Source organism: Biomphalaria glabrata, chromosome 17 (genome assembly GCF_947242115.1).
Source record: "Biomphalaria glabrata chromosome 17, xgBioGlab47.1, whole genome shotgun sequence".
Lineage (NCBI taxonomy): Eukaryota > Metazoa > Mollusca > Gastropoda > Planorbidae > Biomphalaria > Biomphalaria glabrata.
The window spans coordinates 7066146-7080679 of record NC_074727.1 but is presented as its reverse complement, the minus strand read 5'-3'; the positions used below and the strand labels follow the sequence as shown (position 1 = coordinate 7080679).

General features: G+C 39.2%; 1 protein-coding gene across 10 annotated transcripts; it reads left to right on the top strand.

The window, feature by feature from the left end:
- The first annotated feature begins 438 nt into the window (after positions 1-438).
- Positions 439-14196, top strand: LOC106055317 (uncharacterized). Of its 10 annotated transcripts, none has more exons than XR_008775670.1 (4): positions 439-635; positions 2452-2579; positions 5475-5756; positions 13777-14196. XR_008775670.1 is itself a non-coding variant. In XM_056015780.1 (3 exons), the coding sequence occupies exons 2-3, from the start codon at positions 5628-5630 to the stop codon at positions 14167-14169; spliced, it is 522 nt and encodes a 173-aa protein (XP_055871755.1). In that variant the 5' UTR covers positions 439-624; positions 5505-5627; the 3' UTR covers positions 14170-14196. The 10 variants fall into 10 exon arrangements, 6 of the variants coding, with proteins under 6 accessions (XP_055871755.1, XP_055871753.1, XP_055871752.1 ...); XR_008775671.1 differs by having other exon boundaries at positions 2413-2579; positions 5505-5756; XR_008775669.1 differs by having other exon boundaries at positions 2413-2579.
- Positions 14197-14534: the final 338 nt, after the last annotated feature.

Genomic DNA, 14534 nt, shown 5'->3' with positions numbered 1-14534 from the left:
CTAATTAAAAAAGCATCGTATATCACTCGAACACAGCTACCATCTCTTGAAGAGCTTTTTCATGAAAGATGCCTTTCCAAAACACTCACCATTCTTAAAGACAACCTGCACCCATTAAACCACTGTTACATAAGATCTGAACGAAGTGGTCGTCTCCTTTCCATTAGGACTAAAACAGAAAGATTTAAAAACTCCTTCATCCCACTTTTTCATCGAGAAGTACATAGAAGTCAAATTTATAAGGCTCTGGCTGTGAGTGTGTATGTGTTTTCGTGTGTGAATGTTGTTCGAATTTTTCATATATAGGCCTACTGTTATTGTACAGTAGTTACGCTGAGGTTATCAATTGTAGTCAAACGGAATTTCCTTTAGAAATTTCCTTTGGAAATTTCCTGAAAAAAATTGGTAAAGAACGGGAAATTCAGATGTTTCGTAATAAATAATTATTTAAAATAAGTTTTGTGGTGTTCTGGATCTAGTGTTTTCTTTATTAAACATCAATAGCATTTTTTTTTGTTTTTTTTTTTGTTTTTTTTTGAGTGATGCCATGGTTACCTCACTTTCAATTATTTCTAGATCCAAAATTTTCTGTTTGGGCTCGACTTCCTGTCCAACAGGGACAAGGTATTCATAAGGTCAGAGATCTTTCCTTTGTTCAGGCTTGTCTTTCTTCCGCCATTTTTAAAGATCACTAAATACACGAGCTGACGCGAGAGGATCAAGAAATGAAAGTCTGTGCCGTGAGATCTGAGTTTGGTTGGAATGTAGGGATGCAAAAAGATTTAGTTGTGTTACATATTGTTTGACCTATGGCCTCTTTCACGAAGCGGCTATTAATCATGTCATAGAAATGAGCTGAATGCCTGGGTGTTAGCTATGGTCGGAGCGATGTCGCCCACAAAGCTGTTTTCCCCTCAGCTAATGTATCCAAACAAAGGGCAAGTGCCGATACAGTTTTGGATCAGCAGCATTGCAGACTCTACCAGGGTGTGGCACGGTGTGCTACAAACTGACCAAGGGTCGCCGGCTCCAGATTTTTCCGAAGTCTTTCCCATGTTTGGGTATAGCTGCAAGGTGGCAGAGGTTTGAACTCAGTTCCCATGTTTGGGTATAGCTGCAAGGTGGCAGAGGTTTGAACTCAGTTCCCATGTTTGGGTATAGCTGCAAGGTGGCAGAGGTTTGAACTCAGTTCCCATGTTTGGGTATAGCTGCAAGGTGGCAGAGGTTTAAACTCAGTTCCCATGTTTGGGTATAACTGCAAGGTAGCAGAGGTTTGAACTCAGTTCCCTTGTTTGGGTAAACTGCAAGGTAGCAGAGGTTTGAACTCAGTTCCCATGTTTGGGTATAGCTGCAAGGTGGCAGAGGTTTGAACTCAGTTCCCATGTTTGGGTATAGCTGCAAGGTGGCAGAGGTTTGAACTCAGTTCCCATGTTTGGGTATAGCTGCAAGGTGGCAGAGGTTTAAACTCAGTTCCCATGTTTGGGTATAACTGCAATGTAGCAGAAGTTTGAATTCCTGCCCCGGTTTAGGTACCAGTTACTCGCCTTTTCCGGGAAAAAAAGTAGAGTGGTATTAGTATATAGGGCAGATGATGTAAAGGCTATCTGTTTCTGTTGCCTTCAGTTATGTGTCATGTGGCCAGCACAACGTCCAACCGCCTTTACTTTTCCCCAAACACAAATGTCAGGTACCTATTAAAGCTTGGTGGACTCAGAGGTGCCATAAAGATCCCGAAATTAAAAATCCCAGTCTTCACCAGGATTCGGAAGTCAGGCACTCTATTACTCAGCCACCGCGCCTCCTCAATTCGTTTTTCTGGTTCTTGTGGCCCGCAACACGAATGTCGGAAATTGAATTGGCCAGCAGGCTAAATAAGAGCATCACTGCCTTAGAGTTATCGTTTAAGACGAAGGGAGAAAACTTCAACTGCACAGTCCACAGCAGCACTGGCAAAGCTCAAAACAATATGGAAAGACAAAAGCATGGCCCTTGACACTAATGCCCTCCTTGGTCATGGCCACTTGCTTGTATGCTTGCTAATCTTGGGTGTGAACTAGAGATGAGGACCCTGCAATTGACTTGAGATGGTGTGAAAAGATCCTACAAAGACCGCATCACAAATGAAATTCAGAACATATTTCATATTTATGAGTTCATTTTCAACTGTTGACGCCAGAAGATGAATAAACAGGTTTAGAATCCTAAGATGTCTTGCTTTCTAGTTCTGGGACATTTCTTATGAATTCCAACTCCCGAAACTTTGATGAATTTCTTCCATTTTATTTTTAAAAATTAATCTTATTTAGCCAAAATGAGGTCTGAAGTCCTTCACATTTCTACTAGTTAAGAAATGGCGGTATTAATTTGGAACGCACCGTTAGCCCGGATATCAATTCTTTTTTTTTTACAAAGCTTATATCAACTCAGTCTGTCTGTCTGTCTGGTCAAAAGTTTGTACATGTTATTTCTCCGACACCAAATCTCGGATTGAGCTGAAATTTCGCACAATCATTTCTTATACCTGACAACACAAGAATCGATTAAAAAAAAACAACAACCGATTAGTTAATTAACTATTGGTAATTTATTATTTTGTTTGGTATCTTGAACAGATGTTATTGTATAAGCTGAATTAGCCCCCTATGAGAAAAAAACAAAAAACGATAATTCACTAGATACTCCCTTATTTCCCCTCCCCCCTTTTTTTCACAACTGGTCCAGACAAATGATAGGATCATTGCGCATTGAGAAAGCTAAAAGCGAAACAAAACATTTCTATCGCAAAGATTTATAAGTCTAGGTCAAACTTATATGAAATTACATGACTGACCCAAACTAATTTATACAATAACACTTCTTGCCCTGCTCTCAGGGACAAATTTCCATACGGACAATAAAGATTATTATTATTATTATTAATATTATTATTATTATTATTATTATAAGCTTTGTTTTTTTTAAAGAATTTAAAAATGTTTTTCTTCTTTTTTAATCCCAAATCAAGAGCAAAGTACTCGATTCTATGATATAGGGCCATGTTTGCTTTCATTGTTACCCTACCCATTTCAGCTTTACGGACTTTTCCAAGAAGGAGCCACGCTAAGGCACATGGGCTAAATTAGAACATCCTGCTTTGATTAGTGAATATATAATATGCCACAACATATTTTATTGTTAACTGCATACTTTATATATTGTAGTAGCGGATTTAGTGTTTTATGATGTTTTTTTGTTCGATATAAATTACCACAAGATCACTTAAGATCATTTTTAGAAAGCTTATATCAACTCACTCTGCCTGTCTGGTCAAAAGTTTGTGCACGTTATTTCGCCCATGCCCAATCTCAGATCAAGTTGAAAATTTGCACAATTATTCATTGGCGTAGACCGGCCAGTGTTTCTGCTGAACCCAAGAACTACTGGAATAATTAACTAGTAGGCCACGTAAATTACTCTCTCTCTCTCTCTCTCTGTCTCTCTCACTCTGTCTCTCTCTCTCTTCCCCCCCTCTCTCCCCCCTCTCTCTCTGTCTCTCTCCCCCTCTCTCTCTCTCATTCTCTTCCCCCCCCTCTCTCTCACTCTCTCCCCCCCCTCTTTCTCTCACTCTCTCCCCCCTCTCTCTCTCCCCTCTCTCTCTCTGTCTCTCTCACTCTCTCCCCCCCCTCTTTCTCTCACTCTATCCCCCTCTCTCTCTCTCACTCTCTCTCCCCCTCTCTCTCTCTCTCATTCTCTTCCCCCCTCTCTCTCACTCTCTCCCCCCTCTCTCTCTCCCCCCTCTCTCTCTCTCTGTCTCTCTCACTCTCTCCCCCCCTCTCTCTCTCACTCTCTCCCCCTCTCTCTCTCTCTCACTCTCTCCCCTCTCTCTCTCCCCCCTTCTCTCTCCCTCTCTGTCTCTCTCACTCTCTCCCCCCCCTCTCTCTCTCCCCCCTCTCTCTCCCTCTCTCTCGCTCTCTCTCCGTCTCTCTCACTCTCTTTCTCTCTAAAATATAAACAATGTGTTCCGCTAAATACTCAGAAATTGAGAAGTGTTCCGTTAAGGAAAAAGTTTTGGAAACTCTGGCGTAAAAATATTAGCCAATTAGTCAATAGATTACTAGTAATTAACTATTTTATTTGACACCAACAAGCGAAATAAATCCTACAGCATTCAGAGATATCAGTAAATTGAACACGCTATTTCTCCCTACACCCAATGTCGGATCAAGTTGAAACTTTAAACAATTATTTATTTTACCTAACAAAACATGTATAAATCACAAAAAAAAACTAACCAATTAGTCAAAGAAATATTGGTAATTAATTATTTGTGTGGTGTTGAATAAGGGAAATAATCTCTATATTATAGAGAGATATAGTTGTTAGGTGCGCAGTTCTTCCCCTTAGATAAGGTTTTTTTTTTTTTTTTAAAAGGATTTTTGTTATATTTTGCTTGTATTTGATTGCGTCTGTAGAGCATGCTCAGTCTGGTCTCTTTTGTGGACCAGTTGGTTGTGGGGGGGGGGGGGCGGTTGTGGGGGGGGCCGAGGGGGGGGGTTTGTGGAGGAAGATTTTCGAACCTCATTTAGGCGCTCAGCAAAAATTCTTAGCTCGAGTCAGATTTGAACTCAAGTTCTTTTGATAGGTAGCCAAATTGTTTTGTTTTTTTTTCCCTCAGCCACACATTCCAAGTACCCAACAAATCACATTTACATAACGAAGTTCATTACCTGCGTTTTCTTGTTCGATTATAAATTTTGTAATCTACTCACAACATACTAGAAGAGATTTGAAAGAGTTAACAGGAATATGATCTCTTAGTAAGACAGTTACTTCAACATCAAAGGTAATCCAGTCCGACTCACTGTCCTTTCAGTATATGGTATATGCAATAAAGGTACCAGGTCATCTGTCGCTAATGACTCACTATCTCAGTAATCCAACTAAACCCTAATCTAAATTACGTCGCATTCACAGTCCGTCATTTCTAGTGCGCTTATCCGGATTTGACCGAGACCATCCGTAATAGAAGGCTTAAACATTTACCTGCAACGTCACAACCTGTGGGCAATAGCTTGTTGCTACGTAATACAGACTTGTGACTTGATTTTGATTTGACCCCTTAAGAACGTGTACCAAGTATAGAAATATTCCTCATCTGATGAATTTAAAGCGATAGATTTAGGACATATCCCCCCCCCCCCCACACCCGTCAAGGCAAGATAAATAACGCCAGACAAACATGATTGAATTCGATATTATGTTGGGAAATTATTTTAAAGAATTAAATCAACAAATTAAAAGCACTATTGTTCAGATTTTAAATTACATTCGTTTTGTTATGTCTGAGGTAACCTAAGCATTGAAATACTGCAGACATAGTGTCGCCAATATACTGATAATTAATTATACATTTTCGTACAATAGTGAAAAGCTATAAATAGCAAGCTTTTTTGGTGTATCCGGGTGCAAAGTATAAGCTATATTTTTATTTATAGGTACATTCTATTGCTTGATCTGAATTATAGATGAAAAGTTATTATTATGTGAAAGAACAAACAATATTTTACGGAATTCAAACCTTAAGGAAAGGAAATTAGAGTTTTATTGTTGAAACGGTCACTGTCTATAACATTTGTGATGTGAGCAAGATGTTTCTGTTGTTATACATCTTCTTTCTGAGGAACTCCATATGGACGACGGCGCTTTGCCCAGTACACTATTTCATGACGGAAGTGGTCAAGGGGACTTGCGAATCGTACCAGAAGGGCATCTGGCAAGTAAGATGTGTGTTATGAATTAATTAAGACTAGATTTTGTAATTAGCTCTGTGACTTTGTGTCTTTCAGAGGCCATCTGATGCCAGCCACTTTCCTCTATGCCAGTGAGGGCAAAATGGCATTATTCCTCATTCCAAATGCTAGGACAAATTTGTACAAGTGCTCCTTTTCCCCAAGTGTTATTAGAACATGGAATGGGTGGCCTGAGGCAGCCAGGAAAACCAATGACTTGGCAGAATTTAAGTCATTGGCTTGCATACATGACTAGATGCTTAACGCGTAGGACGTAATCATCTTCTTTTTTGAAGTAACGTCTTTATTTTATAAGATAAGAAAGAGAAAGTTGGAGAGCTCTCATGAAGTTCGAGGGCACAAATATGTAGCCCAAAGGAAACTTATAATAGATGTGAAAACTGGAATTGATATTACAAAATATTCAGGTCGCAACAGTGAAACACTGCACTCGTCCTTAATCTTCGGAATCGTAGACATCACCATTATAACAATGTGTATACGCATGTGAATGAATGTGTTTATATGTAATTGGTGTATGTGTGGATTTCTATGTATAATGTGTATGTAGTGATGTGTACTTGCTTTTGTTCTTAGCTGGTCAGATACCTATTAATTTTTGATATGCTAACTTTTGTCTTTTATTTCGGATTTCAATTATCCGTCATATATGATGATTTCAGCTATTAAGTAATGTTATAACCTTGCCCCCGCGATGACACTGATGGTGCACACCAGCACAGCAGTTCAACACGAAGGACAGACGACATATGGATTGGAAAGCTGGGACTAAGAGCCTTCCTTCGTGCTACCTTTGAATTGTATCGCGGACCTGGAGCGACACTGTGGAGTGTGTCGGTGGTCCTACTAATGTTAAGGTAGAAAAGGACTTGTAGATCTGAAGACAAGACTCTCTGTGACTTGATAGCTGAAGTCCATGTCTCATTGTGTATTTTATAACTGTAAATAAATATATCGTCTATTATTACCATGCTTTGTTGAGTGTTTGCTTTAAATGTACTCCAGTATTATAGATTTGCTATTTAGTCATTTCGGTATTTATTATTGAGTAATTATTGTGTGCATTTTAATTTGTATCATACTATTGTCGATATCAAAACAAAAGATGATGTTAGCTACTAGATCTATTTAACTAATGGATATTCTACCATTTATTATACAGGCTACCGCCAACCTCTATGCTGCTATCCACGGGATTTATTCAAGTAAAAATGGTACAGCCCACGTCGTCAGCTAAATAAAACATCCTTTCATAAGTGTTACAACTCTCTCTTCCATTACTCAGCCTCTAATCTATTTCTGTTCTGAGTTTTGAATGCACCTACTGAGACATCGCAATATTGTATGACATTCAATCATGACGCCTGCGTCCTCGAAAATCTCCATCCCATTGGTTGGTTCTCTTCTTTGTTGTGTTAATGCAACCAACATTATTGAATTGTTGCTTTTACCTTTACCTATTCCTTAGTCTGCTGGACCGATGGGGCACCACACAAGGTTTGAGGACCGTCCTTCTCCTTTCCTCTCTGTCCTTTGCCCTAGCCAGGACCTCCTTCAATGGCAGGCCCGTCGATTCTTTTATGTTGTCTTCCCATCGTTATCTCTGTCTGCCTCTTCTTCTTTTTCCTGGTACTGTTCCCTGAAGACTTTGTACTATGGCCATAGATTTTTTAGCTTGCTTTTTTTTTACGATAGTTAGCAGGTCAACATGGGGTCCTATCGCTGCAGTAACCTTATCTCTAATCTCCTGCTTTGCGGTCTTGAAATGTGATACCTAGAATCCTTCTGTATCTCAATTCCATTGCTCGGATCCTCCTATCTAGCTCTGTAGTCAGCGTCCAAGACTCGCAAGCATATAAGAATGTGGCCATGAATTAAATAATCCAATTTGAAAAAAAATCTCACGCTGTTCTTTTTGCAAATCTTGACGCTGAGATGACAACGCTCAGGAGGACCTCGTAAGACCCAAAATCATCATGTCACGCTAAAGCCTATGGGAAAGCAATAAGCCAAAGGGAAAAAATGAATAAAGATGGAGGCAAGTCAAGACCGATCAGTAGTGTGCACCATTCGCTTCGGATCAGTGAAGGAAACAATGGCCAACAAAATTTTAAAGCATTTAGATCCCCCCTCCCCCTTTGCGGTTTTACTTGTCTAATTATCTCAACCCATTGCTAGTACAGGCTAAGAGGATACATTTCATATCGAAATTAATTCTTTAAAGTCAAAAGCCATGACCTATCGGAAAACAGCAAATCAGCTATTAAATATTCTGAATAACATGTTTTTTTTTAACATCGCATTAGCTGAGTAATATTCGCAATAATCATTAAATTACCTACAATGGTATAGTAAAGTACCCCTAACTAGGATGTCATGTAGCCAGCACAACGACCAACCGCCTTTACTTTTCCAAAACTAATGCCAGGTACCCATTACAGCTGGGTAGACTCAGAGGCGTCCAAAGATCCCGAAATTAAAATTCCCAGTCTTCACCAGGATTCAAATTCTGGAAGACTCAGACTTGCCTAAAAGCCTTAAATCCAGAGTAGGACTAGACAAGTGCTTCAATATTTACTCAAACAGAGGGAGAGAAAAAAAGGAGGATATTTTTGTTATTATTGATTCGACTTTATAATATTCGAATGATAGGCTTTTAGATCTAGACTTAAAAGACAATGCGAAAAAAATTCCTGAAATAAATTTATTAAACTCGAATTCGAGCCACACATCACTTGCTTGGAGGGAACTTGAAGTTTGTCTGTGACTAGGCAATACACCACTTGCTTGGAGGGAACTTGAAGTTTGTCTGTGACTAGGCAACACATCACTTGATTGGAGAGAACTTGAAGTTTGTCTGTGACTAGGCAATACACCACTTGTTTCGAGGGAACTTGAAGTTTGTCTGTGACTAGGCTATACACCACTTGTTTCGAGGGAACTTGAAGTTTGTCTGTGACTAGGCAACACATCACTTGTTTCGAGGGAACTTGAAGTTTGTCTGTGACTAGGCAACACACCACTTGCTTGGAGGGAACTTGAAGTTTGTCTGTGACTAGGCAACACACCACTTGTTTGGAGGGAACTTGAAGTTTGTCTGTGACTAGGCAACACACCACTTGTTTGGAGGGAACTTGAAGTTTGTCTGTGACTAGGCAACACACCACTTGCTTGGAGGGAACTTGAAGTTTGTCTGTGACTAGGCAACACACCACTTGTTTGGAGGGAACTTGAAGTTTGTCTGTGACTAGGCAACACACCACTTGCTTGGAGGGAACTTGAAGTTTGTCTGTGACTAGGCAACACACCACTTGTTTGGAGGGAACTTGAAGTTTGTCTGTGACTAGGCAACACACCACTTGCTTGGAGGGAACTTGAAGTTTGTCTGTGACTAGGCAACACACCACTTGTTTGGAGGGAACTTGAAGTTTGTCTGTGACTAGGCAACACACCACTTGCTTGGAGGGAACTTGAAGTTTGTCTGTGACTAGGCAACACACCACTTGTTTGGAGGGAACTTGAAGTTTGTCTGTGACTAGGCAACACACCACTTGTTTGGAGGGAACTTGAAGTTTGTCTGTGACTAGGCAACAATAATGACAGCAAAGCTCAAGATTTAAATAAGAAATAGGGGAAAATGTAGAGAGATTTTCTGTAGAGAATCTTGGACATCAAGCGTTTTCTCTTAAAGCAGAATCTGGTGGCACTCCGTGGGCATCGCAAACCCTAACCCTAACCCCAAACGAGTACAAAATCAAAGAAATATCCAGAAGTGAAATTACTATCCAAGTACGATCCATTCCTGAGAGACCCAATACGTACATGTCCCAATAAAATAAAAATGAATTCATTGTAATATAAGTGCTCATGACAACAAAACAAAAATCATACAGAAAGTTTAAAAATCAAATATTTCTCGATTATTTTCCACTGTACACTTAGCACCTAAAATCTGGATCAAAATTGTATGGTACATTGTCATGCAGAGCCTCAAAGAAGTATGGGCCACAAGAAAAAATTGCCAGGCGAAAAAAAGATGAAGATATATTTTCTATCAACACATAAGAAAGAGCTACTGATAGAAATATTATCCTTGTACCGTATTGTTCATAAAATAATAACCAAACAAGAACAACTATATGATAAATACGAATTTTAATCGCCTTTATTGAATCCTCAGTTGGAAATCAATCTCGACATAGACAAAAACGAATTTTGTCCGGGAGCTTCAGGTATTTGTCGCTGTTTCTCCAGAAGTCTCCAAACTGCCAAAACAAGAATCTATTGAGCTTCAGAGTTTTATAAATAAATAAAATATATCAGTCCTCGAATATTGCCATCTTGATTCGCATGTATATTTTACTACTGTGGTAAGTGTGGCTACATGCTAGCGAAGTTTATCCAAACTTACTTTGATGAAGAAATACTTATAATCGACGATGATGAATCTATGACTCACTAATTTGGCAATTTCGTCTATTTAACAATTAGTGGAAAAAACTGGTTTCGATAAAATTATCGATAGCTTGACGGCGAAAAAGCACGTGAGATTCATTTGTATTATCTTTTTTTGTAAAATCGATTCTTTGCGACATATCAATACTTAAATAATGAATACACTGCTGATTTAAAACTTTTTTAGAAGGCATTATGAGGAACTGCCGCACAGGGCATCAAAGACCCTAGCTACGCCACTGGGGCAGGATTAAAATGTTCCATTGTTTTTTACTCTACATTCATTAGTAATTAAGAGAACAACAAATAACTCTATAAGCTGTGTAAAGGAGGTATTGTCTTCTTTTTAAATCAATAAAACATTAGTACAAAATTTAATTTTTTAAAGTTTGTTTTTTTGTTATTAGCGATATTTTCATCTCGTCGTGTTGTATGTCTTTGTTATATGTACTTTATGAAGTTCCGGATACAGTGATACAGTGATACAGTACTATTGTTTTTACTTTTCACTTGATCTCTCTTCATACGTTAACGTCATACAGCCATTGGGCCTTCGAATGAGAGAACCCATCCAAAATTTAACCCCACCCATTGACCAAATCTCTAAAATAGAAACTCCTCAGAACCCTCCTTGGCTAATGAATAAACCCAAATTAAATCTATCCCTCCTTAATTTCAAAAAAGAAAATACAGACCCAAGCATACTACAAGTCCACTTTAGGGAACTGCAGGAGAGCTACGGAGATTGTGGCACCATCTATACAGACGGATCCAAAATGGAGGGAAAGGTCGCTTGTGCCTGCTCCTTTCGGAACAAAACAATCTCCCGTAGACTCCCCGATGGCTGCTCCATCTTTACGGCCGAATTGCACGCAATATTGCTTGCACTTATGGCCGTAAAAGCATCAGAAAGGAGGAAATTTATAATCTGCGCCGACTCCAAATCTGCATTGCAAGCTTTGGGGCGGATGAAGACTGACATCCCATTGGTACATAAGAGCCTGAAGCTGTTGGACCAAATAACAGCCGACCGTAGGGATGTCACCTTCATCTGGGTCCCCTCCCATGTTGGCATTGAGGGAAACGAAGCCGCAGACAGAGAAGCAAAGAGAGCCCTAAATCATGCGGTGTCAGGAACCCAAATCCCAAATTCCCTACTCGGACCTGAGACAAAGTATTGCCTCTGCCACCTATCGAGAGTGGCAGAACCGATGGGAGGCTGAGACTCACAGTAAACTCAGGCAGATTGTGGCGGATGTCAGGTGGCGGCCCACATCTAAGGGTCTGACAAGGCGTGGTAGCACGACCATGTCCAGACTTAGGATTGACCACACCTACATCACGCACTCTTTTGTACTGAAGAGAGAGGAGCCCCCACTTTGTGAGTACTGTGACTCTCGCCTCACCGTGGAACATATCCTCGTTGATTGCCCCAGATACCAGGATGTCAGGGCGAAATATTTTAGAGTCACTAATTTAAATACACTATTTGATAATGTCGACCCTGGGAAGGTACTGGGCTTTATCCGGGAAGTGGGGCTATCTACGAAGATCTGATTTATGAATTTGTGAACATGCACTATTTACATTAGATTTTTACCAAATATTTAAATTTTTACTACCTTTACTATTTTAACTGTGAATAGACCTTGATTTTAATGATATGACTGTATAGAATCTGGCCCTTGTTGTTTAGAGAGAGAGGGATCCTTAAGGGACTGCAGGCACGACATGGCCTAAATTGTGCCGATGTGCCTCAAATCAAAAATCAAATCAAATCTTCATACGTCGAAAATTATTTTGAATTTCTAGAAAAAAAACTAAACAAAATAAAAGTGGCATTAAGACTAAGTACTTTTGGCACAATGACTTCCTTGTGATATGCACATGATGCTTACTTAGACACATGTTTGGTCAGTCTATAATGGTGTAGCTAATGACAGAGCTGTCCTTGAAAGTGGTGGGGTCCAAGGTTAGGACATTCCGTTTAAACATTTCGGATGTTCCTTCAAAATTGAAAGTTATTACCTCTTAGACTTGCCCTCCCGTCCTCAGGGGAAGGATGCGGGCTGGGCTCGGACCTAGGACATCGAGAGGAAAGCCTAGTGCATATACCACTCCATGGTTCGACCATCAAAGGTGGTGTAACATTCTAGAAGTAAATCCAGTGACAAAAGTCTAGCGTACTTCGGGCACCTGTGAAAAGAAAACTTAAGAAACTTGAATAATTTAATATCTCAAAGCTTAAACGTGTAATATATAAGCGCACGAAATACTTGAGGTATAAAGGCACAATAGAAATAAATTGAAATAACAACTTCAAAGAAGTTATTCAATTAAAGCACAATAAATAACTGACACAAATTTCTAGTTTCCCTTATTTATAGTTTTGTTTTTTGGACCATCCAGATTGTACGTAATGTGACAACTGTTTATTGTTAGCGTCTACGACAAGCTCTGTTGTTGTTTTTTTTTTCGATCTCAGCAGTGTGTCAAAAAACAACTTGTCAATAGCTACATCTGACGTGTCTAAGTTAACCAGATACATTGTACGGATCGTAAATCGAAGAGTTTTTTGTTTCAATTGGGTGAAAGGATCGAGGTGGAACAAATATTATCTAACTTTTTATCCCTGAGTTCATCACATGTCGTTCTAAGGACATAAGATGGAGAACATCAAATCGTTAGTTTTTTTTTCTATAAATACTTTAAAAGATAACAGTTATAATAGCTATTAGTAGCCTAAAAAAGAGTTTGACTGCATCAGAGAATAATCTTCCTGTACTATCAATGGGAATCAACAAACAAGCAATACAAAAAAAAAAAGAATACTTTAAAAAAACAAAGCTTATTAAAGGGGAAAAAACAATAATTACTGCCTTTTATCAGAAAATTACGGGGTTTAGCTCCCTTTCTGCTATTATAAAACAAAATTACAATGATTAACTAATTGAATAATTTGTGGATTGATTCATGTATTGTCATCGACTATGAATAATTGTGCAAAATTTCAACTTGATCCTAGAATGGGAAGTGGGAGAAAAAGTGTGAAAACGTATAAGCTTTGTGACTAAGAAACTTTATTCAGACCTTGCAGATGATGTAGACCTACATGTCATCTGTTTGTTAACGAAGGAGTCATGTGACCAGCACAACGACTAACAGCCTTTACTTCCCCAATGTTTGTAAGAGGGCGTTAGTGATTCAATCTCGAGACCTCTCGTTTCGGAAGCCAAGCGCTTTGAAACTCTGCCACCATGCCTCTTAGCACAATGGACCTCATTCACCAATCGTAAACAAACAACATTTAGTCACGTGGTGCTCTAGCTCTTCTATATAATTTACGATCTCATGTTTAATTCATGATGGTTATCACGTGACAGTTTTTTTCCGTTGTTTTATCAATAAGATCACGTGACTAAATGTTGTTTGTTTACGATTGGTGAATGAGGTCCATTAGAAAATACTTTAAAACAAATGGAACATTAAAAGTGATTGACTACTTTGTTCTTTTTTGTTTCTTCCTCTTCAGATTCCATGCGACAGTGGAAAGCAAAAAGTGAACATAAATCAAAGTGACTATTGCTGCGTCTCTTGCTCGCCATGTGGCGTCTGCGGTCTTGGAGTTTTCTTGTACCATGACTTTGAGGGCCGCGCCTGCGGCTGGAACTCCAACGTCATCTGCTGCGACGAGGAGAACATGGACGTCTCGAATGACCACTGCGTCCACAGGACCACTCCGTCACCCAGCATCATATTGACCTCAACGCTTTCGTTTGCTCTGGAGGCAATGACGACAAAGGAGCTGATGTTGCGAAATCGTCAAGAAGCTGAACAATTCAACTTGAATACATGTAACAAGTGCAGAGAATCGGTTTTCTGTTTCAGTGTCGTTATTGTTATCACTCATTTTGTTTGCACATGATTAAAAGACACTTTACCCACTTTGCCATCCTTCGATTTAAAATGTAATATCGTCTTGTGTGTGAATGGCATGTCAATGACTGAAATCCCTTATCATTATCTTGCACTCTCTACATGGATGGGTGAAGGTAGGAATGAAACAGTTATTTTTAATTTCGAACACGGCTCTAACAGTTGTTCCTAGAAATGTGACAATTTATGTATTCATCTAAGAAAAATTCGCTTAGCCACCAGATGGCAGCTCTGGCTATACAGTTGCACGTTTTCAGAACTATGTAATCGTCTTAAAATTAGTTTTGGCTCAGGTCTTTTTATCAATGAAAATTTTCCGAATGACGTCAAAAAAAAAGTTTATAACACATTACG